The sequence below is a fragment of the Geotrypetes seraphini genome, chromosome 16 (assembly GCF_902459505.1).
Source record: "Geotrypetes seraphini chromosome 16, aGeoSer1.1, whole genome shotgun sequence".
Classification (NCBI taxonomy): Eukaryota; Metazoa; Chordata; class Amphibia; order Gymnophiona; family Dermophiidae; genus Geotrypetes; species Geotrypetes seraphini.
The window spans coordinates 35,597,824-35,622,258 of NC_047099.1; the positions used below are offsets into that span (position 1 = coordinate 35,597,824).

At 45.0% G+C, this 24,435-nt stretch overlaps 1 protein-coding gene across 1 annotated transcript in view; it reads left to right on the forward strand.

Annotated features, from left to right (window-relative positions):
- The window catches only part of LOC117350631, a 30,744-nt gene that overhangs the window by 367 nt on the left and 5,942 nt on the right, over positions 1-24,435 (forward strand). The window contains exons 2-15 of the mRNA XM_033925051.1: positions 817-875; positions 2,365-2,457; positions 3,505-3,632; positions 3,747-3,890; positions 5,122-5,193; positions 13,622-13,792; positions 14,149-14,245; positions 15,091-15,311; positions 15,649-15,802; positions 16,014-16,222; positions 17,852-17,969; positions 18,623-18,828; positions 19,704-19,821; positions 22,164-22,333. Of these exons, the coding sequence (XP_033780942.1) occupies positions 817-875; positions 2,365-2,457; positions 3,505-3,632; positions 3,747-3,890; positions 5,122-5,193; positions 13,622-13,792; positions 14,149-14,245; positions 15,091-15,311; positions 15,649-15,802; positions 16,014-16,222; positions 17,852-17,969; positions 18,623-18,828; positions 19,704-19,821; positions 22,164-22,333 (1,960 nt within the window). The remainder of the gene's footprint in view (positions 1-816; positions 876-2,364; positions 2,458-3,504; positions 3,633-3,746; positions 3,891-5,121; positions 5,194-13,621; positions 13,793-14,148; positions 14,246-15,090; positions 15,312-15,648; positions 15,803-16,013; positions 16,223-17,851; positions 17,970-18,622; positions 18,829-19,703; positions 19,822-22,163; positions 22,334-24,435) is intronic.

The following is a 24,435-nucleotide window of genomic DNA, read 5'->3' on the forward strand; positions in this document are numbered from 1 at the left end:
TTGTATTATGTTGTAAGGTTTTGTCCTAGCTTTAGAAGCCTAACTGGGGACTATTAGAAACTAATTTAGCTAAACAATTAGATCTCTGTCCCAATCCAACATACTGGATTTAGCTATCTGGCTTTCTAGGGTGCTAAAAATGGTCTTTACTTTCTCTTGTCCCCCTTATTTGGACCATCACAACCTTTGTTTTACCGGATCATATATTGTAAAAGCCAAAGATATGGTCCTCACTGTTTTTATATGAACCTCTCCCACACACACTTCTCTTCCTGGCTGTGCCTTAGTCCTCATTTCTTCAGTGCTGGGGATACCCTCTGTCTATACTAGCTCTACTTATGTATTTTACTGGTTATGTCTTCACTTGTTCTCTTATAATATGACTTTATGCCTCCACTACTTCTCTGATGCGATATCTGCTGTTGTTCTGGAGTGTTCTCAAAATACCTGAGTGGTTTTGAGCTCCGTACTTCTAGGTTATGATCCCAGATAGCTTTCTAGCAGGGCTGCCCAAGTCCGGTCCTCGAGATCTACTGGCAGGCCAGGTTTTCAGAATATCCACAATGAATATGCATGAGAGAGATTTGCCTGCACTGCCTTCTTGGTATGCAAATCTTTCTCTCATGCATATTCATTGTGGATATCCTGAAAACCTGGCCTGACAGTAGATCTCGAGGACTGGACTTGGGCAGCCCTGCTTTATAGGTAGGTGAGAAGTGTTCTGGTTATTCTTAGAACCAGGTCTAAAAAATTAAACTAAGCTTTGTTTGCTGTTCTGTCAATGTGATACTGACTTTGTAACCTTTTCTCTGTTAGGGTGATCTTAATTTCTGCATTGTTCCCTTTGGGTGTAGAGCCCCTCTCTTTACCTCAAGGTAAGTGTTCTTTGAGGTTAGCTGCCTTCTGTCTTGCGTAGTTTTGTTGTTTTTTTGTTTTTTGCTTGGGCTTAAATTAAGCTTGTAAAAGTTTGCTCTTTTAGGGCTATAAGTGGACCAGGCTTTCAAGCTATCCTACTGAATATGCATGAGGGAAAGAGTTGTATGCACTGCTTTAGTGCAGGGATCACAGTCCCTCCTTGAGGGCCGCAATCCAGTCGGGTTTTCAGGATTTCCCCAATGAATATGCATTGAAAACAGTGCACGCACATAGATCTCATGCATATTCATTGGGGAAATCCTGAAAACTCAACTGGATTGCGGCCCTCGAGGAGGGACTTTGAGATGCCTGTGCTATGGCTAGTCCAGGGTAGGGCAACTCTGGTCCTCGAGGGCTGGAATCCAGTCGGGTTTTCAGGATTTCCCCAATGAATATGCATTGAAAGCAATGTATGCACATAGATCTCATGCATATTCATTGGGGAAATCCTGAAAACCCGACTGGATTGCAGCCCTCAAGGAGGAACTTTGAGGTCTCTGCTTTAGTGGGTATACAAATCCTTCATGCATATTTAATAAGGATATCTCGAAAGCCTAGTCACCTTGACTCACTTAAAGCCTCAAGGGCTGTATTCTTAATTCTGTTGTGCTAATCATCGGCTACATTTTGATTTTCTGCGATGTAGCCCTTTCCACCTTATTCAAATCTGCTAGCCCTGTTCCTTTTTTGGGGGGTGGGGGGAATGGATGCTGGTAAAAGCATTTTCTCTGCCGTCTTATCTTCTGCTGAGGCTGGCAAAGACTGTTGGCCCTGGCTGGGTCACTTCTAAAAGAATATTGTATTTCGTGTTATTGAAAAAAATCAATTCTGCCATGTGGGTGGACGGGATGAGAGGGAAACTGAATTGCTGGTGTAAGTGTCCTGGTGCTTGTTGTATCTTACAACGTTCTTGCATCTATGGCCTCATCCATATGTAACATCTTGCCTCGTGGCCTTGCTTCATTCCTGTAAGTCAGGGGTGTCCAATGTCGGTCCTCGAGGGCCGCAGTCCAGTCGGGTTTTCAGGATTTCCTCAATGAATATGCATGAGATCTATTTGCATGCACTGCTTTCAATGCCTATTCATTGGGGAAATCCTGAAAACCCGACTGGATTCCGGCCCTCGAGGACTGGAGGTGCCCAGCCCTGGACTAGCCATAGCACAGGGATCTCAAAGTCCCTCCTCAAGGGCCACAATCCAATCGGGTTTTCAGGATTTCCCCAATGAATATGCATGAGATCTATTTGCACGCACTGCTTTCAATGCCTATTCATTGGGGAAATCCTGAAAACCCGACTGGATTGCGGCCCTCGAGGACCGACGTTGGACACCCCTGCTGTAAGTGTTTGTGTAAGCCTTCGTCTTGGATAACAAATCCATCTGTAATCGTGGTGCTGCTGTCTAGGAAAAAGTGGAAAGCTTGAAACATTTTTGTTTTTCTTATGAAGGCGTGGCTAGGTCAGAATGCCGTAGCCGTGGCTTCTGGTTCTGGATTGACAAGAACTTCTTGGGTCAGAAGGTGTGGCAGTTGGAGGCCTTTAGTAAGTATTTGGGGGGGGGGGAGTGTTAAAGTGGTTATACCCAGCTCTCTAAATTGCTATATCGAGACAACTGACTCATTCCATGTAATGACAATCTGTTGTGTGACATGTCTAGTGGTGGTAGGCTTTTTTTAAGTCTTTCCAGCCCACCTTTTATGAATCCACATAAAACTACTTAATATAAGGATCCTAAAAGGCGTGAAGTGCCTAGTGGGTAGAGCCTGGTTCGAATTCCAGGAGGAAGGAATGGCATAGTGTTTGGAGCAACAGCCTCGGCACCCTGAGGTTGTGGGTTCAAATCCCATGCTGCTCCATGTGACGGTGTCACTCAATCCTCCATTACCCCAGGTATATTAGACTGTGAGCCCACCAGGACAGATGGGGATGTGTGACATGTTTGAGTACCTGATTGTAAACTGCTTAATGTGATACAGTATCGAAATACCTTAAACACTTGTTTGTTGTGGTCTTGGGTAAGTCACTTAACCATCCTTTGCCTTGGGTACAGACCTTTTGATCCTAAGACCTCCTAGGAGCAGGGAAGTAAGTACAGTAGGTGATTCACTTGAGCTACTACTCAAAAGGTTTGAGCTTAAATCTAAAGGAGGCAAGAGGCCAATGGAAGAAGCAGTAAGTGGACACGAGCGTAGGCTTTAACATTACTGTCGGCACATATGTTCTTATGAAGGATTCTTTTACTTTTTAACCTAAGTTGCTATACTGCAGGGGTGTCAAAGTCCCTCCTTAAGGGCCAGAATCCAGTTGGGTTTTCAGGATTTGTATGAGATCTATTAGCATACAATGAAAGCAGTGCATGCAAAGAGATCTCTTGCATATTCACTGGGGAAATCCTGAAAACCTGACTGGGATTCCAGCCCTCGAGGAGGGACTTTTAGACCCCTGCAGTATAGCAACTTAGGTTGAAAAAAAATCCTTCATAAGAACATGAACGCCTGACCTGGGTTCTTTACTACAGGCTCCAAAGGGGAGATCTCGACCTGCCTATCTCCTAGAATTTCCTTCTTACTTTGGCCATGTCCTATTTAGATAGCCAGGGAAGCGCCATCTCTGTGACGGACAAGATTGCATCTCAGTGTGGATTCACCATCACCCAGGATGTATATGGAAACACTGAAATTCGCGTGTCTTTCCTTGGCTGCTCTGTGGACAACATGGTGAGTAGTGCTATACCTAGAGAGGTAGAGAAGAAATGGGTTCCACCACTCCCCTTACCCAACATTGTTAAAGCAACTAGTTACTTGGGTTACTCTATATTACTTTGTTCCCAGGCTGACCGACAATTTAGTGTTGAGCTCCAGCTCCAGGTGACTGAAGGCTTGGGACAGATTCTCTCCTATCAGTTGGCCCTGACCTGTAACTTGGATGACCCATGGAACCCTCGGGAGATCATCTGTGAAGAAAACTATGTAGAGGTGAGATGGGTTGGGGGGGGGGGCTGGGCATGTTGAAGAATTCTAACAGCGATACCAAGTGCATGAACTCCCCTTTTGAGTGACTGAAGTGGGCATGGCATGTGCTTGTGTAAAAAAAAAAAAAGTAAATTCTCTACTATACCTCCAATCGCTACTGGTTCTGGGTGAATCCAACAAACGTACGTATTGGAGGCATAAACATTAATAACAAGTACTTGGGCCTAATGTGATAGGTGGAATAGCCTGCTATAAAAACAAGCAGCTGGATCGCAGAGGGGGGCTGAGGGTAGGGAAGGAAGTGTTATCTTGGAAAGAGATTTATCCACACGTGTGCCACCCCACTATTGTAAGAACTAGACTGGCTCCTGATGGAAAGCAGGGTGACATTCAAGGTCCTACTCCTGACCTACAAAATCATTAATTTCTCTATCTAATGGCCGCACTACTCTTGAGCCAAAACCACCTGCAATGATACTCAACTCATTGCCTAGGCCCTAGGGCTTATAAGGGGTTAATCTACTCTACCTGGTCCGATAAATGTTATGAGCTGAAACAATGCAGGTACACAAGCCCCTGTCTGTCTAACATGCTTAGTAAAATGGAGAAATACCTGAAGAGAACTGACGGGGTGTAGGAGGAAGTAAGGGACCTGGCGAGAGATCTCGTGTACTGTGGTATGCAAAATGTCTGGAATAGGTTTTGCATTGCAATGTTGCAGTTCCGTATTGCTGGCATTCATTTCGCTGCCTTTTCTAAAATCCTGTGCTTTATGTAGCATTTTAAGTCGTCCTGTGCAGTGATTCTGTAATGCCGTTTCGGTCATAAATGCTTATTTGAGGGATAGCCTAGCATAAAATGCAGGTACTGATGGTGTGTAGTTCAGCTGCTAGTGATATGATATTTTTAAAAAGTCAGGTTTTCAAGGTATCCCTAATGAATATGCACGAGGCAGATTTACATATAAAAAAGGTGACGGGGTATGCAAATGTGCCTTGTGCATATTTTCATCAATCCTATTACTAGGTTTCAATTTGCTTTCCAAGTTTACTTCTGATTTTTTTTTTTTTAGTTATTCACTATTACTCGACAATTGTTTAATGTTGAAACGATACCCGTTGCACACGGCCTCCGGTGACTCCTTTTGTAAAGGTAGCTTAAACTTTTTTAATACTGACATTGTCTTAACTGATGCTTGTACTGGGTAAGTAATGCCCCCCCATCTTCATTCCAGGTGTCTGTGAGAAGAGATGTGCCAGGAATTGCAAATACCCCGATGAATGACTGGCTGGCAGCGTGGCCCATGGTATGTATTGCTGTAGGCTGGGTCAACCAACAGCAAGAGGTGGAAATGGGAAGGTTGCTTCAGCTCAAACGTAACATGGGGGGGGGGTTCTGGGTTTCAAGCGCAAGTTGGATGCACACCTTCTTGCAAATCATATCGAGGGATACGGGAAATCCGGGTCTCCTACAGGGAGTACCTAACTGGGCCTCCGCGTGTGCGGATCGCCGGACTAGATGGACCTAGGTCTGATCCGGTGAAGGTGTTTCTTATGTTCTTAATTTAATTAGCTAAACAGCTCCTGGCAGGTGAAATTGCCTGTTGGGGCTGTTACATTTTCAGTGGCATTAACCAATTAAACTTTCTATCCCATTCTCTCCAATGAGCTCAGAATGGGTTTCAGGTTGACGCACATAATATACAGTTAACGGGTTACAGCAGTGGTTCCCAAACCTGTCCTGGGGACCCCCAGCCAGTCAGGTTTTCAAGATATCCCTAATGAATATGCATGAGAGAGATTTGCATATAATGGAAGTGACAGGTATGCAAATCTCTCTCATGCATATTCATTAGGGATATCTTGAAAACCTGACTGGCTGGGGGTCCCCCAGGACAGGTTTGGGAACCACTGGGTTACAGGTTTCTATGTTGGAACCAAAATAGCCTGGTTTGCAATTTGGAGGAATTCTGAGGGTGGAGCTGGCATTAATTTAACTAGTCCTAGTGCCAATATTTGGCATTTTAAACTAGCCAGGTTATGTCCTATCTTGATGCAGTATCCCATCGCAAATTTAACAGGCTTTTTAGGTGGGTCTACAAAACCACTCGTAGCTGCCAGCTGACCACTACCCCTGAGGTCTTCAGACCAATACGAGAAGAGCAGGGTCATGGCTGCAACCACAGCAGATCTGCACTTGGGCCAGGGACAGCTTTTGGCTTCAAATAGCCTCTGGCCCATTTTTATAAGAGATTGAAAGCAGATAGCAAGTTCAAAGTTTATTAGCATTTGTTATAATTATGCTCTAATATGAACAATTAATAAAATACTAAAACGCTCACTATGCAACACAGAGTTAAAAGTAAAATGAAAATATGTATATATAATACAAAAGTAAAATATAGACGTCAATATTGGTATAGCTAACTCTATTGCTGCCTATGATCTCCTCCCACCCCCCACACTCACACCCCCATGATGTCAATTGTTATCGATTCTTCATTTACATTTAAGGACCAACTAAACTCGCTTATTAAAATTTTTTTCAACCTCGGTGTTCTGAGTAGAGAGCACTTTTTTCCACTCCTCTGTATTGTTCAATCGTTTTTGTCAAGGTTGGATTACTGCAATTCAGTGTATTTGGGTCTTTCAAAGGTCAGCCTGCAGAAACTTCAAATTAACACAGAACATGGCAGCTACTCTTCTTTTCGGTAAGAGTAAAATTCGATCACGTAACCCCTCTGCTCAAGGAATTCCATTGGCTTCCAGTATATCTCTGAACTCAACTTAAGTGCATTTGTATTGCATTTAAGATCCTATTTGGCATTTTTTTGTCACCTTGATTCCTTTAGACTGGAATGTTCATAAATCTCATCTTGCCAGAAGTTCTCAAAAATTAAATCTTACATTTCCCTCTCTCAGTGGTAAAAACAGAACCTTTAAGAGATTTAGTCATTCTTTTGCTTTTTAAATTAACCGAATTCTGGAATGCTTTACCGCTTAAATGAATAAGTTTAGGTCCTTTTGCTTTATTCTGGAAAGTTCTGAAAACTTGTTGGTTTGCGAAACATTTTGGAAATTAACTATTTCAGTTTTACTTTTCCTTGTCAAGTTTATTATGTATTACATTGTTAACCCAAGTCGAGCTCCTCTTGGTTGATGACTCGGTCTAAAAAACTTAAAAGTTTTTAGTTTAGTTTCTAAATAGTACAAAAAACAAGGCCCTTATTGTCTAAATTACTAAATTGCCGCCTTCTTGCACGTCACTTACCAGATTTTAGATGAGTAAAATCTGGACAGATGTCTCCACCCCCCAACCTCCTTCTTGAACATGGAGACATGTTTGGAGGGCCTCAAAGCATTCACCGGTGTCTGGGTAAAGATTAGGCCTCTTCAGCTTGAAAAGAGACAGCTGAGGGGAGATTTGATTAAAGCCTACAAAATCCCAAGTGGAGTAGATTGATTTTTCACGTCGTCAAAAATTACAAAGACTAGGAGACACTCTATGAAGTTACAGGGAAATACTTTTAAAAACCAATAGGAGGAAATATTTTTTCACTCTGAATAGTTAAGCTTTGGAACACATTGCCAGAGGTTGTGGTAAGAGCAGATAGTATAGCTGGTTTTAAGAAAGGTTTGGACAAGTTCCTGGAGGAAAAGTCTATAGTCTGTTATTGAGAGACATTGGGGGAGTCACTGCTTGCCCTGTATCGGTAGCATGAAATGTTGCTACTCTTTGGGTTTTGGCCAGGTACTAGTGACCTGGATTGGCCACTGAACAGGCTACTGGTCTTGATGGACCTTTGGTCTGACCGAGTAAGACTAGTCTTATGTTCTTAAATCTGGATGTCTGGTACAGTCTAGAGCTGTTAAAGCTTATGTACCCTTCCTTTAAGGAGTTCTAAAAGGTTGATCTTGGCAATCTTTCTCCATGGTAATTTTGTTGTTAAAATGTTCTTCCTGAGACAGATTTATTAGTTCTCATTTATATTTAGGAACTTAGACTTTGTCAGAAAGCTAAAAAACCATACGTCAGTTATGCCTAAAGTTCATATACTATTTTTGTCATCTGGACTTGATCCTTGTGTGAACCATTTCAGGACTTTAAGGTAAGGAAATGGGTTTTGCTAATAAAGTAGCATGAAGAGATGGCTCGGATGGGCAGTCTGGATAGGCCGCATGGTCTCTTAATCGGCTTCACCTTTGTGTTGGTTATCTGTGCAATCTTTTGATCGTACCTGATCAGGCCCTGAGTTAAGTTCCAACACTTAGCTCCTTTTTTTAATAGCTTGAGGATAGCTCAAATGTCCTAACGTGTGGCAACAAATTTTTGGCTTAATCAAAAACTTACCATTTCAGGCCAATCGTGTTTGAACACCCCCATAGAAAATATTTGTAGCTATTTTTTTTTTTTTTTATTCTGTGTATACCATCCTCCCCAGAGTTCAGAACAGGTTATGATTTTATAGTGTTAACAATAGGTTTATATAGGGTTACAACCTCTCCCAACCCGTGCTGTGGTGTAAACAAAATAAATGTCCTTATGGGTCCTAGCTCATGCTTGCTGTCTTGCACCAGCTCTGGCATATTCTAATCACAAAATAGAAAATGAAATTTTTTTTACTACCTTTGGTCATTTCATTATTCAAATCAAGTTGGTCCCAGGCTCTGGTTTCTGTTTGTCTTCTGTTAACTCGTTCACTAGGGTCTCCTGCCCATTTGACGCTTTTCCTGTGTGTGTATCTTGGCAGAGGGAAGACCCCCCAGAGGGTGTAAGAAGCCTGTTAGAGCAGCCTTCACTTGTTCCTCTGCCGGTGTCTGGCCTTCCTCTTGCCACAGTGAAGTTCACGGACCATAACGCCGATGCTGGACACTGCTTCCTGGTTAGTTGCACAACTGGCTAACCTTGAGGGTCTAGGCCAGTGGTCTCAAACTCAAACCTCTTGTAGGGCCATATTTTGGATTTGGAGGTACTTGGAGGGCCTCGGGAAAAAAAATTGTTAATGTCTTATTCAAGAAATGACAATTTTGCATGAGGTAAAACTCTTTATAGTTTAAGTCTTTCCTTTTAGCTAAGTCTTGATGATAATATTGTAATTTATAGCTAAAGAGACATATGATCAAGAAACTTCTATTTTACTTTTGTGATTATGATAAACATACCGAGGGCCTCAAAATAATACCTGGCGGGCCGCATGTGGCCCCCGGGCCGCGAGTTTGAGACCGCTGGTCTAGGCCAGTTCAGCTCTATTGAACTGGCTGTGATGAATCCAGTTCAGCTTGACGGATAACCCTTCCCTCGCTCCCCCCCCCCCCAAGCAGTAGAAGGCAGGTGCGTGCGAGACCATTCTCTTGCAATTTCCTCCTCCTGTTGGCGGCCGGGAACACAAGCTCGTGCATAACCCTTAGGAGTGTGCAAATTCTAATGTAGAATTTTGTAGTTGGGTTGCAATCATTGCTAATCTAATCTAATCTAAATCTTGGGTTTATATACCGCATCATCTCCGCAGATGGAGCTCGACACGGTTTACATGGTTAGGGAAGGAACGGAACTCCAGTGGAATTATATAAGTATGAGAGAAGAGAGGTTGGTGTGAGAGTGCCAGGAGCGGGACGGGGTTACGTTCTGGAGAAGAGCCAGGTCTTCAGATGCTTACGGAATGGTAGAAGGGGGCTCAAATTGCGGAGAGGGGAAGGGAGACTGTTCCAGAGCTGAGTGATTCTGAAAGGGAGGGAAGAGCCAAGTTTACCAACAAGGGAGATGCCTTTTAAGGAGGGGTAGGATAGTTTTAATTTTTGAGTGGATCTAGTGGAGGTTGGATTTGAGGAATTCCAGGATAGAGGGATAAAAGGAGGAAGGATACCGTGGAGGATCTTGAAGGTTAGGATAGAGGATAATAAAACCAAGTTATGCTGCTGTACTCCAGGACTTGGCGTGAGTTATTTTTATTTTAGCTACTTTTCTATCCCATTCTCCCCAAAGAGCTCAATGTGTTACAGGTCGACATACATAATATTCGGTTAACAGGTTACAATTTGTCAGTTACAGTACAAGTTTTTTTTTTTTTATCCTAATTTGACACATACTAGGGATCTTCCGTAAAGACCAAAGCAAAGAATTGAGTCTCTCCACTAGAGTCTTGTCCTTCCTCAGTGCCAGTCTTGCTCCTTGATGATCTAATGGTCCCATGGGGTCTCTTGCAGGCTTTCTGCTTCTGATGTACCTAAAAGTGCAATTACTTACTGTAACAGGTGTTATCCAGGGACGGCAGGCAGATATTCTCACGGGAGGGTGACTTCATCCATGGAGCCTGGTACAGATAGTGCTTGCGTTTTAATTGCATTTAAAGTTTTCAGAAACTTTGCGACTGCCTGTACCGCGCAAGCATGCTGATAACTTGAGAAATACGTGTACTGTACAAACTGTCTTGTAACGTATTGTATTTTACTAATTGTAATCTGTAATTCACTGACTGTACTGTATCATCCTCGCCATTTGTATTCTGTAATTCGCTGACTGTCCAGCTCTCTTCACTGTGAACCGCCTAGAAGTCGTAAGATTATGGCGGTATAGAAGAAATAGTTATTATTATAATAGAATGGGACAATGCATAGCTGCTGCAGTGCTTTATCATTAGTACAGGGAACTGGGCATATCCCCCCAATAATACATATTTTTTTCATAAATGTAAAATCTGCTTAAGAGTTATGAAGCATGCTCTTTCAGCAAATGTCTCAATTACACTCAAATTGAGTTAAAGGGGAAAGAGCCTCAGATCCCGATGTTGTAAAGTCTCAAACTGAACAACCACACTGGAAGGGATTGGCAAAGAAAACACATAGCAGGAGAACCACACAATACCAGAGCCCTGTCTCAAGTTAAGTGCTTATGTTTATGGATCTGCCTAGTGCGCTTTTCACTGTGAATAAGTTTTTTTTTTTGTGCACTTGATGAATCATACAGACTGACAACAGTAGAGCCTTCCTCAGGGGGGTCCCTGCTAGTCCTAAAATGAAAGATGCATGGAAAGGCTAAACAATCCAAAAGTGATGTGTAGAAGCTCCACATATGGCCCGCTTCTAAGCATCTACTTTTGGATTGTTTAGCCTTTCCACATGTCTTTCATCCTAGGACTAGTGGGGACCCCTGAGGAAGACTCTACTGTCAAAACATAGACCGCGTCGGGTCCAACATTCCCAGCGGACTAGGTCCTTAAGGTTTTTATGTGGACTGCTATGTTGCTTTTTTAATAAAGTCCAATTCAGGAACATCTCTCCACAGCGTTTTTTTGGTTTCTCTTGGAGACTTTCTTTGTGGATCGTCCAGGGTCAATTTCTTTGCTCTTGTTGAAACATAGACTGGACAGAAGGGGCTTTTTATTGAGCCAATGAGGTAGTTAAACCTTTCCAGTGTGGTGGCTCAGTTTGACACTTAACACACTGGGATCTGAGGCTCTTTCCCATGTAATTCAATTTGAGTAATTTGTGAGACATTTGCTGAAAAGAGCATTCTTCATAACTCTTGAGCAGATTTACATTTATGAAAAAATACGAGAGGGGTATTTGCTGTGATAACTGCATATAGCCCCTGATGCAGCCCAGGAGTGGGCAAAAAGTGGCCATGTTGGGCATTTGAATCTTCCTATGTTATCTGCATATTATGCACATCTATTTATGGATCATAGCAGCCTCTTTCCCTGGTGGTATATAAACTTAAGATTTAGTTTAGTCTTCCCTAGTACAGGTTTCAAGTTTGTGCATATGATATCGTCTATCAGGCTTATCTAAACAGTTGACAATAAAAGCATGTCATTAAAACTTAGAACATACTGGGACTAACATAAGAACAAAGGGAAGAGATACATCATTACAACGAGATTAAAATAAGAGGGGATTGGAAGGGACCCCCTTATTTATAATGGGGTGTCATCCATTGTCATAGTCGGGTTCATCTTGAATTAAGTTTAAATTTGCCTGAGATCTAGGGGTAGCTCATTCCATAATGAAGGAGCAATGATGGAAAAGATTTATTTTTTTTGAGTAGTGTCAAAGATGATGATCCCGAATGGAGGGTATCAGGTTCTGAGTGTTAGATCAGAAGACTGTCTAGACACATATGGAGAATAACAGAACTGGCTCGGCATGTTTCTAATGGGAGTTGGCATCGGCTTTAATTCCAGTTGCCTCTAGTATTGATCTCGTTCCAGTGCACATAAGGAAACTAGAAAGGACTGCCAAAACGAGCAGGAATTACAAGCCCATGTATGCCGAGTAAAGAGATCCAAGATATCTCCAGTACACCCATACGTTTTCACCAACGTGAAAGATCCTAGGTGTAAGGTTTGACTCCAAACTGACCTTTCAATTGCAGATTTTATCTATCAGTAAATACTGTTTCTACAAATTGCATATGATTTGTTCGATGTCGGGCTCTGATTCCCCTCCCTGGTAATCAACCACATTGCCTGGCTACTACATTTGCTCTGCTCTCCTACAATATTGGATCCAAAGATCTCAAGTGACTTCGGTTAATACAAAATATGTCTTTAAGACCATGTGACTCCCTTTCTAAAGCCACTTACTGGCTTCCCATAAATATCTCCTATAAAATTCTGCTCCTAAGATATAAAACATGTCTATCCCACTCCCCCCCTCTTATCTGGACAGCCTTCTAATTCCATATATACTCTCCATTCCTGCCAACAAAACTTATCATTCCATCACCTAGGCCAGGGGTGGGCAATTCCGGTCCTCAAGAGACAGTTACACTGGACCCAATTTTTCCCCAACTCATCCCCGTGAGTTTTGTTGCTGTCCCTGTTCCTGCCCCATTCCTGTAAGCTCTGCCATAATGGCACAAGCCTTGAAAGTGTAGTTACTTACCTGTAACTAGGGTAACTAGGCTCTCCGTGGACAGCATGATAAATTGGGAGCTGTTGGGACAACACCCATATGTGGCTGACCCATCCTGCTTGTCCTAGGAGAACACTTGTGATTTTAAAGGGTTTGAGGCTTGTGCAGATGAGGACAGAACTTGACGGGAAAAATGAATTCCTGTGGGGATGGGGAAAAATTTGTCTCCATATCATTCTCTAGGCTATAAGCTTAAATGAAACTTGAAACTTGGAAGGGAATGGGATTTGATATACCTCCTTTCTGTGGTTACAATTGAAGTAGTGCACAGGTACTTTAAATATAAAACAAGTGGAGGAATGACCTAATGGTTAGTGTGGGGGGGGGGGGGAGGGAGGGGGGTTTAACATCCTTGGGGAGCTGGTTTTTGATTCCCACTGTAGCGACTCCATTGTCCCTGTACATAAAACACCTTAGATCAGTGTCTCGCAAACTGTCAAGCTGAGGCACTCTAAATATGGTGGCCATGGCTCAAGGCATCTGGAAGTGCGTGAATGGAGATGTCATGTTGACATGCGCAAAGGCCCTGAGCTGCCAGTGGGGGGTGCTGGTGCCAGCTGACTGCCTACAGGACGTGCCTCTCACCGTAACCCTAGCTGTAGTGGGAATTGAACCAGACCCTGGTTCTCGGGGCTACTGCCCTAATCATTAGGCTGTTGCTCCTTTATGATTTGGCTTGTCTTCCTGGAAGAATTTGGTATTTGAAACACCTGTTCATGACTAACTTTGCAAGAGAGTTAACAAAAGTAACAAACTGGGAAGGAATGGGGCCGAGGAGGAGCAAGACAGGCCTCTCATGGTTTCTGTATATCCTGTTTCCAGGCCCGAGATGCGCTCTCCCACGTTTGGCAGATCGTCTTTCACTTCCCCAATGGCTCCCTCTTTTCCACCCCAGCCAAGGCTTCCCAACAGTGGGGCTATGGCATCAACACCACAGCCACCAGGATAGTCTTCAGAGCTCCATATAATACATCAGAGTTTCATCTCGTGGAGGTGAGTGGAGAGGACTTGGGGACAGTGGGTGACTTTCAGGAAATAGTCCTAGTTTGATAAATAAAACCCCAGGGATACTGCAGATAATAAAGCTGGGGCTCTTTAATATGGGGAGCCTCCCCTACTGTAAGGGGGGGGGGTTAGAATGCCTTTACGAGAGCAACTTCCAAGCCAGAGATTGAGAGGGGGGGGCGGCCTTGTAGGTTAGTTATTCCTTGTAGGTTAGTTATTCCAGCACTTTAGGGACAGAAAAGGAAGTTAAGTACTCTCTGTAGCATTTCTCAAAGTGCCCCTTAAGGCTTGGTGAGGATGCCTTTTGCCATCTTGATGTGATTAATCAACTCTTCCTCTCTTAGGCTAATGGCTTCCACATTGCAGTGATCAAGACAACGGTGTTCTACAAGCAGGTCTGGCTGGTTCTTATGGTTGACATGGCAGCTGCATGCCCTATAGGTATAACTTCACCACTAATCACTAATGGGACTATGATATTAAGAGCCCTAAAACTTGACACAATTTCTTAAGTGTAAGAACTCGTATAGACTTCCCAGGACCTCAGCAATACCACTCGGGGCTCGATTACTCTCATGGCCTTAGAGCTGGCAATCGTTGCTGGTCCATATATTCTTCACTCACTTTGCCATTTAACGCGATTTGGCTTTTAGGTTAAATGACGGTGTGAGAATATATGGACCAATGACGATTGCCTACATAAAGCTCTAGGGCCATGAGAGTAATCGAGCCCCGAGTGGTATTGCTGCGGTCCTGGGAAATCAATCTATGAGCTCTTAACATAAAAGAAATTTGCCCTATAGATATGTCATGGTCTAGAATGGAGAACTCTAACTTGGAAGCTTACTGGTTTTTTTTGTTTTTTTTAATTCAAGGACTAGGAACCTGACCCAAGTGCCGTTATCCTGCACTTGTTGTATTACAAGAAGCATCTTAGCATGGATATAGTTCTTGGTGTGGGCTGGTGCTATCTGAGATGTTCAGTATTAGCACCAGCAACTGGCCCTGTCCACCCTGTGCAAATATGACCCTTTTTTAAAATCTATCTTGCTTCCCCATTCTTCCCTTCCACTATAGGTAACCAGGCTAACTAGAGCTATGATCTCGTCCTCTTGCAATTAAAAGAGGACAAATGAGACATATGGAACAAAGATGCCACACAGTGTATTAAAAGGGGGCACCTTGCAATGCCTAGAGATGCTGCGTATGAGTTGCATCCAGTCCCTTCCACGTAATCTTTTAAACCATTCCTTCCTTTATACCTCTTCTCCTCGTTCCTTTCCCAGACCCACCTATATTCCAGGAGCGTGCCCTCATCTGGATGACCCCACTGGTTCTCTCTCCACTGATGGTGAGCACAGTCTTCCACGACGGGGGAGTGAGGATGGGACTTGACGGGAAGCTGATAGACAAGAGTATCATGACACAGAACAGCTACCAGCTGTCCATGAATTCCACAGCCGTGGCCATCACAGTGCCCATTGGAGCCCCTGGGGGGCACATGCAGGTGAGTGGACGTACAGGGGTTTCTTGCCGTACCGTATGCCTGGAACAGGCTGATTGAATCGATACATCATGCTCCATCCCTAGCAATATTCAAATCCAAGCTAAAAACCCACTTTTTTTTTTAACTTTAATTCTAACTCCCACTCACTGTTGTCAGATACCTCGACCCACTGCATCGTTTCCTCTACCAGTCTCCCCAACCCTGAGATGTCCTCTTCTGAGCAGAGACTGTCTATTGTATGTTGAATGTACAGTGCTATAGAAATTATAAATAGTAGTAGGTGCCAGCCATGGCCTTTGGACACATGTCCCACTCATCTACAACCTTTGTCCTGCAGAGTGACGTGATAGACAACCAGTATGGGACCACATACAGCATCAAACTGCTACTGGAGCGCAAATGGTGGGGAGACGGGAGCGATGATACATGGCACGCAGCTCACAAGCCCATTACAACGCCTTTCATGCCACACACGCCTGTCCTCAGTAACTGTATGTATCTATGCCATTGCATTGGCTGCTAGGGGGTTGGGTAGGGATAGCGATACACCTATTAGAAGGTGGGCCTACATGGGGAAAACTGAAATCCAGGAGCTGAAGTAAACCGGATCTGAACTTCTGCTCAGATTTCTCTTTGCGCAGTTCTGTTCTTCCTCAAACGGATGCCTCCAGTACCGATATGTGTGTCTCTCTCTCATTTCAGACACCGTCCCAGAGCTCGGCTACTTTGAAGTACACCTGGGAAACTTCTTCCCAGATGTGGAGCTAGTAGCCCTCGATGTGGCTAATGTGCCACTGACCCCAGCTTCTGCACGCATTAGGGGCTTCTACCTATCGGAGAATCTGCATATCAATGGCAGCAAATTCTATATCTTGCATGTGCCTTTCAAGGATAAACTGGTGCAGAAAACGGTGAGTGGCATGGGGGGTATTGGCTGCTTGTTCGCATTCATATCATAACTTCCTCCAGATATTCTGTACTGGAAAGAGGTTACCATTCAGATTGCTGTTTACATTTTTTTTTTTTTTTTTTTTTTTTTTTTTTTTTTTTCTTTTTGGGTTGGGGAGTGAGAGGGCAAGCAGTCCTTTTCAAGAATGATTCCTACGTCAATGCACACTAATTCCTTTTGCTTTTCAAAAGCAATGCATCAAAACATAATGCCAACGGAGAAACAAAGGTTTGGCCAATCCCGGTCCATCAAATCTACATGTTGCACAGTAGTTCAGTACAAGACAAAATTCTAGACATGAGGACTCATAACACCCGCCCCACTGACCATAGGTAGATAGGTATGAGGAGACATGGTTTGGAAGTGTTCTGCTCATTTTATATACGAGTCCCAAACCTTAAAGTGAATCAAGATTGTTCACAAGGGCTATTGGCTTAGACATGAAATATAGTCTTAATTGGCCACCGATAAGATGAGTGGGTCGGTTTCCAGGGCGCCGCCAGCAAAAGGCAACTATCGGTGAAAGGAAAGCTTAAGATATTTTGAGGTAGTTCCAGAGGTGGTACATGTAACGGAGCATTTCCCAAGGGTTTGAACAGGTCGACGCAAAATCTCAGTAAGCAGTTCAAACCCCCATATCCCAGTAGTGACTTTCGGGCAATCCCACCACAGGTGAAGAAAGGTGCCCTGTGGCCCACAACTCTGCCAGCGTTTGGTCAGAAGTGCATGCATACGTTTTGTGTAATCGTACTGGGGTAAGATACTACAGTACTGGTAGAGCATTTTATATCCACGTTCCAAGGAACTTGCAATTGACATGCATGGCAAGATATCTTCTCCCATCCAGAGACGAGATAGTAAACTATCCCACTGCAAAATTTAATAGGGTGGGCAGTTTGCTCAATGAGGGATCTATAAAAGCAAGAAACACCCCCCCCCTACAGCTAAGACCCCATTCTAAAGGAGTCTCTGCCTGTTGCATATCAACAAGAGCCTTTTCCTTGTATAAAATCTTTCACTTGCCTATAGCAATGATCTATAGGATCCAAATCATAAGCATCCACCAATTCCAGAAAGGCCAAAAGTGGCCCTCAAATACACACTAATTCTCTTGGAAGTGTGGGCCAGACCAACCATATACCAAGTGGTAGTGTCTCTTTAAACCCTCTTTATAAAAAGCACAAGCTACAGAAAACCGTAGCTATGATCATTCTCGGTGAAGATCTCAAAACCTAGGGTCTTCTGAATAGCTTCTCCAAATAGGTTTGAGAGACACCTAATTCACCAGCCTGTAAGCCTTCAAGTCTGTTTTTTCCTTGCTTCATTCCCCGGGTGCTAAACAGATCAGCACCTCTGAAGAGTAGGATTTTATTTTTTTTTGTTTTGCTTTTTCACCCCAGAACAATTCTTTCTACAATATAGAAGTAACACAAGCTGCAACATAGATTCAGGAGCCAAACTTTGGGTGGGTGGAGGGAGGGAGGATTTGGGCTTTCTGTCCATAGGGCAGGGTACTGGATGTACTGAAATCAGTAATGGTGGTGTGGAGCAAGGGAACTTCTGAACAAGTGGTTTGTTATTTTTCTCACAGCATCTGTCTGGCAAGGTGATGAGGTATACACTGTATGTTACTTACATACTGACCCTGGTGCCGAAGAACAAGAACTTCACTATAACGGGTGTCATCGTGTGTGATGTACCAGATGTGGGTGAGTGTGGAAGGGGTGAGTGGGGGACTTTCTGCTAGAGAGCTTTGTTGCTGTGGCAATTACTGGGATGCCATGGAAGCCTTCTCGGTTCACATTCTTATACCACCCGGCTGCTATTGAAGCAGTGGACATTCGAGGGCAGTGGCTATCTGTCCCTGGGAGCTCAGTTTTAAACCTGAGGGTTAAGTGACTGCTGCTCCTTGTGATATTGGGCAAGAATTGGGGGATCAGGGAGCTTTAACCTGTTACCACTCCCCCCCCCCTCCATTGAAGAAAATTTTGATGGGTGGAGTCTCTGGACTCCTGAAGAGCTTCATAGAGTGGTATGATACAAAAAGCTTGGAGGTGAGGGATAGCATGGAAAGGCTTTGACGGTCCACAAGCCATTGCAGGAACACAAGTTCTGGGTCTGCCATTCTGGCCACTGTTGAGTTTGCAGTACGTAGATAGTAAGAACTTCAAGACAAACTTTGCCTCAATTCTGAAGCTCAAAACACTGAGTTATCGGTAGCAATGAGGAACATTGGGTATTTGGACTTCAGGTTTCATTGTCCAATGAGGTCTGTATTGTCAAGGGGTGAAAGATGACTATATACTACCATGGCATGTCCTAACCCACATCCCTGCCACCTCTTCTCCCCCCCCCCCCCCAGTTCTTCCCACATTTGAAGGTTCCTGCTCCAAGGACAGGCTGATTCTAACAATGTCTCGCGGGAGCCTGGACAGATACTGGCTCCCGTATGTTCGTGAGCTGCCGTTGACTGAGGCACTGGTGCAGTCGCAGAATTACACGGTGCAGGAAGGTTCCGCAACCTATCGCTTGGCAGTGCCTCCTCTTGCCGCAGGACTGGTGTACGAGGTATGAACAGGGGACTTGGGAGTGGGATAAAAAAATGGGCAACGATCCTGAAGCCTGAGGGCAGTATGGCCTTTTCCTACTATCACTCCTACCCAGTGGTATAGCAAGGGGGGGGGGGTAGCAAAGGGGGTGGGTTAATATGGGGGGTGCTGGCATGCCTCCTCCCCCCTCCATACCTCCAATTGTTCACTGCCATGACCAACACCTTCAATATGTTCCTCGCAACCATGTTGGTGCTGTCACCAATGTCGCTTCCAGGTGACATCGGAGGGAGAGGTGCACATTGACGTTGTTAATCATGGCGATCAACTGGAGGTTTGGGGAAGGAGGGGGGCTCCTCCCATCCTCACTATGCTACTGCTAATACCGTTCGCCTTAAGTAAAATCTTGGGCTGGATGGGCTGTTTTGATAACATGTCTTTGGCACTGGCAGACTTGACAGTCTCAATGACTACATCTGAGCGGGCAGTTGTAGGGTAGGCAAGGCTTCCCCCCCTCCAAGGAAACTTGACTGCATTAGACCATGAGAATTGCTGCTGCTGGGTCAAAACAGTGGTCCATCATGCCCAGCAGTCCACTCCCGCGGCAGCCATTAGGTCAAAGACCAGAGCCCTAACAAGAGACCAGCCCTACCTGCGTACATTCTGGTTCAGCAGGAACTTGTCTAACTTTGTCTTGAATCCCTGGAGATTGTTTTCCCCCTACGATAGCCTCTGGGAGAGCGTTCCAGTTTTTCACCACTCTGGGTGAAGAACTTCCTTACATTTGTAAGGAATCTATCCCCTTTTCAACTTTAGAGAGTGCCCTCTTGTTCTCTCTACCTTGGAGAGGGTGAACAACCTGTCTAAGTCTATTCCCTTCATTATGTCCACTAGGACATCACACTGAGAGGCCTGCGGGTGCGGCTGGACTTTTCACTGAGGGATAATACAACTCTGGCAGTAAAGACAACATTCTCAGTTACCTGTCATTTCCCTACAGGAGCACTGCTGGGTAAGTCCAGACCTCAGGGTTGGAGATGAACCACTAGCTCAGAGCACATCGTAACCTAGTTCTCGTAGTAGAGAGCTGCACAGGAACAGGTCCAACATGAATCCAGTGGGGATCCCCCCCACACACACACACTTCCTCCCAGGCTCATAGGGACAGAGGCACCTGGAGGGGCTCGAACATTGTTACCTCAGCAGCATGCCTCCTTGCTGCCCTCCAGCTGCACTTGTCCCTCCACAAAGTAGTGTACAGCACGCCGCCTGCAGCCGACCCAAAAGCCTTCCCTCTGATTTCAGAGCCAATGTTAGAAGGAAGACTTCCAGGTCAGCAGTGTGCAAGAACCACCGCCCAGGGCCTTCACAAAAGCAAGTGCAGCTGGCAGGCAGGAAGGAGATCACCTACCTGGATGGTTCCAGTAAGTTCAGGAGGAAGGCAAGAAGTAGTTGGGCCACAGGAGGGAGGGAAGTAGCGAGTGCATTGGAACAAAAGGGAGAGAGAGGGGGCATGAACTTGGGACTAGTGTGACATGGAGACAAAATTCTCTATCCCTACAGGAACTCAACTTCCTCCATCTCGTCCCTGTGTCCCTGTCCCCGCCCCATTCCGGTAAGCAGTGCCTTAACCGTACAAGCCTTGAACACTTATGACCTTTAAAAGTGTTTGAGGCTTATGCAGATGACAGAGCTTGCAGGCATGGGGGAGGGAAAGTGAGTTCCCACTGAGACAGGGGAAAGATTTGTCCCCATGTTCTCTACTTGGGACATAGATGGGGGGGAGGGAATAGAAAGGGAGAATTGTTGGGCATGGGTATGGGGGGGGGAAGGTGCACATGGGGAATGGAAAACAGGAGAATTGATGGGCATAGGGAGAGGCATGAGGTAGAGATGCATGGGGAAGAGAGGGAAGGATTTGGTGGAGAGGGAACAGTGGGACAGATTGAAAAGGGATTCAAGAGGTAGGCATTTTGGACATGGTGGTGGAGGGAGATGTGGCATGGTGCTGGAGAGGGATGATGGAAGGAGAAGGAGAAATGTTGGCCATGGGGCTGGTGGCTGGTAGGTAGAGACAAAAGATGCTGCACATGGTCCAGGGGATGAGAGAGGGAGAAATGTTGGGATGTGGCAATAGAGGGGGTGAGAGAGATGCACCCTGGATCTCTTTCCACATTCCCATTGCAGCAAGGGAGAGACAGAGAGATGGACAATGAGAGAGGTGGGAGACATGTTGCACATGGGTGTGGAGGAGAAGAAATGCTGTGCAGGAATGGAGGGGTTGAAGAGGGAGAACATTCCAGGATAGAAGGGAGGGATCATGGTAGGAGGAACCAATGGATAGCAATTGCTTAAAAGAATTTGCAGAAGGAAAAAAACTGGGAACCAATTTGATGGAAAAATAGAGCTCCAGACAACAAAGGTAAAAAAAGGAATCCGACTGAAATGTTAGCTTTGGGGAATGTATATATATATATATATATAGCAGATGTCTTTGTATTGTGTTCAGAAGAAAAAGAAAAGCACTTCTGGCTCGCTGACCCTTGCTGTGGCTGATGGGGATCCCCCAAGCACCACCAGTTGAGGACCTCCTCCAAAGGCAACCAGAACTCCCCTCCACCAAGCGTAGCAGTCACTGGCAGCATCCCTGAGCCACTGAGATGCCAGAATACTACCGATTTGCCAAGCTTGTCAAAAGGGACCCCAGCTACCTGCAGAGGAAGTCCTTAGCTGACAAAGCTTTGAGGGTCCTCAACTGGAGTATTGATATTTTATATCTACATTAGAGGTGGGAGGGGGGGGATGGGTTGGGCTGGTGGGGTGGGTTGGGTGGATTTTGCTGTGAAATTTGGAGCTGCCTTGTTCTTTGTACCTGTTTCTGATTGTTGTTCTATTGGTGCTCAATAAAATATATTTGACGATATCTACATTAGAGGCTTTGGCAGAGACCTGCTTACAAAGTATGTGTTCTCCCCAATTTAATATTTCCAAATTAATAGTGTCTTTGCTGATTTTGTAAGTGGGTCTCTACCAGAGCCTTTAATTCAGTAGCATTATTACAATGAAATAACTACTTCTGAATTTATGGGGACGGGTTTGATTTTTCTGTCCCCTGCGCAGCTCTACTTTGGCCAGTCTTCAGGATATTCAAATTAGAGTTGCCTTCTAAGGCAACATATGCAAATCTCTTAATGAATATTCATTGTGGATATCCTGAAAACCCAACTGGCCAGATGGTCCCTGAGGAGTTGGTCAAACCTGGCTCTAGGCCTCTTCTGAGCACGTCTGCATGGGGGTTGATTATGCTAGCTAGGTTTGACGTGGTCACTGCTCTTATGGTTGGTCTGTGGTTAGTGTGCTTGCCCAACAGGACCATGGTGGCCACTGTCTTCGGCCTGGATACCCGCCCAGCCTTTGATCCGCGACGCACGCACCTAAGGGACAGGAATTGCCGGCCAACCGAGGCAGACGAGCTGCGAGCGCTCTTCGTGTTTTCACTCTCATCCTGTGGAACCTCCAGGCGGGTGAGTGATGGGCCACCTTCATTCCTGCGTAGGGATAATGTGCTTGAATGACCCCCTCGTCCCTTTGCATGAGTGACCACCTTGACGAGGCCCTAAAACTTGATCTAGTGCAGCCATTCCCGACCTTGTCCTCGGGACACATTCAGTAGACTGTCCCTACTCCAGAAGAGCTTACAATCTAATTTGGACATTCTTTCTGGTAGGAAGGAATGAATAAATAGATTTGCGTGCAACTGAGGCAGTGATAGTCATGGTCACCTCTTGCATATTGCGGATATCCTAGAAGCCTAATGGGAGTAGGTATGCCCCAAGGATAAGTTTGGGAATGGCTGTTACTGGTTCCTAATGTCGGTAATGACATGCTATGGGGGATTTGTTCTCCTTTGCCTCTGTTATTTCTTCCGAGACTGAAGCAGAAAGCCAGGGAGCTGCAGCTTCTACAATGAAATTGGTACGGTCAAGCTAAAATAGTTTTTAGGCGCACAATTTGTGCATGAACGGGAATAATCTGCCTTGAATTTCTTGCACGACGTTTTAAAAAAAGGGTTCATATACAGAACATTCCAGTTCATGCATAGATGTATGCTGGCACTTTGTTCAGACACGTGCATGGAACGGTTGACCTCTTCCTGTGACTAACACGGTACTGATCCAGTTGGAGGCATTTAAATACTAAACGCATTGAATCCAGTTGGCCGGCCAACCCTCCTCTGCTGTCTCGGATTTGGTGGTGCTCCGTAGATGCATATTCAACTTTCAAAACTGTTCTCCCAGGGGAGTTCGAACGGTTTGCATGAATTTTATTCAGGTACTCGAGCATCTTCCCTGTCTGTCCCGGTGGGCTCACAATTTATCTAATGTACCGGGGGAATGGGGGATTAAGTGACTTGCCCGGGGTCACAAGGAGCAGCTTGAGTTGGAGTCCACAACCTTGGGGTGCTGAGGCTATAGCTTTAACCACTGGGCCACTCCCCCCCATTCACGTCTGTATTTGCCTCATTACCATTTAATTTTAATAGTTTGCATATGTCTACTACGCTTGTCCACTGCGGCATTTTAACGCTTTTCTGCACCATGCAACCAGTAATGTGTGTAGCAAGAAGTTGATTTGACGGAGGAGATGACATTTCTTCTCGGTCCCGCCACATCATTGTCTCTTACCCTCCACCCCCACACTATCACAACCTTTGCTAGCAAGGATAATCAAGCCCAGCCACACTACTCGAGCACAGAAGCTGACGGACTGCTCTGGCCTCTACACCCAGCGCTTCTGCTCTATGCTCAGCTCACAACTCATGCAGCTGCCAGAACACCCTGCTAACTTCTGCTCCAGCAAGGAAACTATTCAGCTGGGTGCCGAGGGCCCTCCCTCCCCCCCCCCCATAGCTATACCACTGGTACAGAGGGCACTCAACCATACACAAGAGGTCACGGGGACAAAAGTAATTCCCATCCTTGCAAACTCAAATGCCACTGCACTAAACTAAGTCGCTTTGAACCTTTTTTAGGTTCAACGTTTTCTCATAAATTCCAGATTAGATTGATCATTCTTTCGATAAAACAATCTATCGCCTTTTGTGGGGAGACAACTTTTTGTCCTACATGTTGGTCTCTAATGTATGGTTAATGAATTCTGTACATATGATGTGGAAGGGTTGGTTACCAGACTTTACTTTAGTAAAATCTGGACCCCCCCCCCCCCCAGACCTGCCCCGCTGCCTGGTCTCATTGGACAGGAGGCATCCACGCACGCGACACGATGTCATCGCATGGCATGTGCAGGTGTCCTCCTGCCCGACAACGATTTTCAAGGAAGCTTTTCAAAACCCAGACGCCAGGTTTTGAAAAGCTGTCCAGACCCCTGGACGTGTCCAGGAAAATCCAGCTGTCTGGTAACCCTAGAAAGTGTTCACTCTGGCAGTACTTGTTCTTCCTGAATCGGCCTCTAACCTTAGCCTGTCTCTTTGTTGGAGCATTAACAGTGCCCTTGAATTCATGCCTGTGGGTTTGGCCTTGGAGGTATCTGCATGTTCTGAATTGCTGCAGGTTGGATCAGGGCCAGCTTATCCATTATGCAAACCGGGAAATAGTCCGGAGAATTG